The sequence below is a fragment of the Rhagoletis pomonella genome, unplaced genomic scaffold (assembly GCF_013731165.1).
Source record: "Rhagoletis pomonella isolate Grant_MI unplaced genomic scaffold, Rhpom_1.0 Rhpom_scaffold_05668, whole genome shotgun sequence".
Classification (NCBI taxonomy): Eukaryota; Metazoa; Arthropoda; class Insecta; order Diptera; family Tephritidae; genus Rhagoletis; species Rhagoletis pomonella.
The window spans coordinates 2,608-4,934 of NW_023464206.1; the positions used below are offsets into that span (position 1 = coordinate 2,608).

The following is a 2,327-nucleotide window of genomic DNA, read 5'->3' on the forward strand; positions in this document are numbered from 1 at the left end:
AACATCAAAAAACATTTGCAGACAGCTCACAAAAATGAGTGGAAAATTTACCTTAAAGAGCAGGATGAATTTTTAGCAGGAGTGAAAAAGCAAAAAAAAGACGGATCCAACTTCCAGCACACTCCAAGAAACGCTGCCGAGCTTACTCCAGAGGAAAAGTGGATATTGTTACCCAGACGATCATCCAGTGACCTTGCGAATCGACAAATCCATAATGGATTTAATTATTGTCGATATGCTGCCCTACAATATAGTTGAAGGTAATGCGTTTAATAGGTTAAACATTTGTGATCCAAGCGGCGATAGCAGATATCGCAAAAAGAGCGAAAAGTTTTTTCCGGACTACGTTGATGCCAGCAACCTACGATAAGATAAAGCACAAAGTTACTTATCTCATAGCAAATGCGGAATGGATCAGTTTCACAACTGATATTTGGAGCAACTCCACCAAATCATGCTCCTTGCTCAGTTTTACAGCACATTTCATAGAAGGGCCTCGTAGGCTAAAAGTTATTTTGGCAGCTAGCGTTCTGGAAACTGATCATACCGCTCAAAATATTTTTGCTGATTTAAACAAAGTTATAGAAGAATACAACATTCGGTCAAAAATTCATTTGGCGGTAACTGACAATGCTGCAAATATGAGAGCAGCAATGAAGTTGGGTAATATTAAATGGTTTGGGTGTACGGCACATAATTTGCAACTTGTGATTCAGGACGCAATTTATAACCGGAAAAATATTCAAGATATATCACACAAATGCCGAAAAATTGTGGGACATTTTAAGAGAAGTGAGCAGGCATGTCGCTACTTAAAAAAATGCCAAGAAACGCTTGGTTTGCCTAATCATTCACTAATACAAGAGGTTGTTTGCAGATGGAATAGTACATATTTGATGTTAAGTAGATTATACGAGCAGAAGGCTGCCATTAATTTATATATAGCAGAACGTGGTTCTATAGAAATATTGTCTGTTAGTGAATGGGCGGATATATCTAATGTAATATCAGTATTAAAGCCGTTTTACCAAGCAACTCTTGATCTGTCTTATGAGTCTACGTGTGCATCTGTCATAATACCTTTAATTTCCATGATTCAAATTAAGCTCGAATCTAATGATAACGACGGTGCTGAAATTGCGATGCTAAAGGTAAATTTAAAAACGTCTTTATCGCGGCGATTCGAATTTATTAAGACAAATACAGAGTTGCTTATTTCCACACTACTTGACCCGCGTTTTAAACAAAAATATTTCTCAACCGCAGAAACTCGTAGATGTGAAACTCTATTGAAAGAACAAATAAATACAAATAAAGATTCGTTGGAAGTTTTACCAGCTGTTTCTCCCACTCGCTCCTCTGAAACAATTCACACTAACAATCTTTGGGAATCTCACGATTCTGATATATTATCTCAAGGTATTGAAGTGAAAGAAGGTATATCACAATTAAAAAAACAGCTTGATTCCTATCTTAATGAGCAACGTATTCCTCGGGATAGTAATATTTTTGAATATTGGCATCAGAGTCCATATTTTCTCTTGAAAAAAATAGCTACCAAATATATGTCAGCTCCGGCGTCAAGCGTTGCGAGTGAACAGCTTTTCAGTGCTGCGGGTCAGCTCTATAGCGATAGGCGTACCAATTTACTCGGAGAAAACGCCAATAAGCTTCTATTTTTGCATTACAATATTAAATTATTCAACTTTGACTATTAATTTAAAGACGTACATATGTATGTACATGCCTAGCATTTAAATTCTTATGCATTGAGTGCAAGAGTGTATTTGAGTACAAACCGAAATGAAATTGTATGTTCCTATTTCTTGCTAAGCACTATAAAAAAAGGGTTTTATGTAATGTACATAAATGTGATATATGTACATAATAATCTCACCCACATGTGTATGTAATATTGCATAACAAGCCAATTAATTCAATTATTTGTTTCTTTTGTTTTGTTAACTACGTTAAATAAACTGTTTTTATGAATTAATACATTTGTTTGTAATTTTTTACGGAATCGGCATCGGCCGATTCTTTCCCCATAAGCCGATTAATCGGCATCGGCATCGGTACCTGAAAAAAAACTGGAATCGGTCGGACTCTAGTAACAATACGGACTCAGCCATGTGTAATATGGTAGATAACAACTCCACCTGCTCTTGTCATTGGTATTTAAATTGAAATACTATATCAAAATTAGCAATGTGTAAAGTGTTCTCATTATCCAGCCAAGTCTCTGAAAGAATTATAAAATTCGACGATGATGCTATTGTTGAAGATCCTGTACGTGAGCACGTAAATTTTGGCAATTGAAGGTAATT

General features: G+C 35.7%; 1 protein-coding gene across 1 annotated transcript; it reads left to right on the forward strand.

Annotated features, from left to right (window-relative positions):
• Nucleotides 1-339: 339 nt before the first annotated feature.
• On the forward strand, nt 340-1,749 carry LOC118755231 (zinc finger BED domain-containing protein 4-like). Its single transcript, XM_036490079.1, has 2 exons — nt 340-696; nt 731-1,749. Exons 1-2 carry the CDS (start codon nt 674-676, stop codon nt 1,716-1,718), a joined length of 1,011 nt encoding a protein of 336 aa, XP_036345972.1. The 5' UTR covers nt 340-673; the 3' UTR covers nt 1,719-1,749.
• Nucleotides 1,750-2,327: the final 578 nt, after the last annotated feature.

Coding starts and splice junctions, on each gene's coding strand:
- LOC118755231 (XM_036490079.1), top strand. CDS start 674: ATGGTTTGGGTGTACGGCACATA. Junction 697..730: donor GTTTGGGTGTACGGCACATA/ATTTGCAACTTG, acceptor CGCAATTTATAA/CCGGAAAAATATTCAAGATA.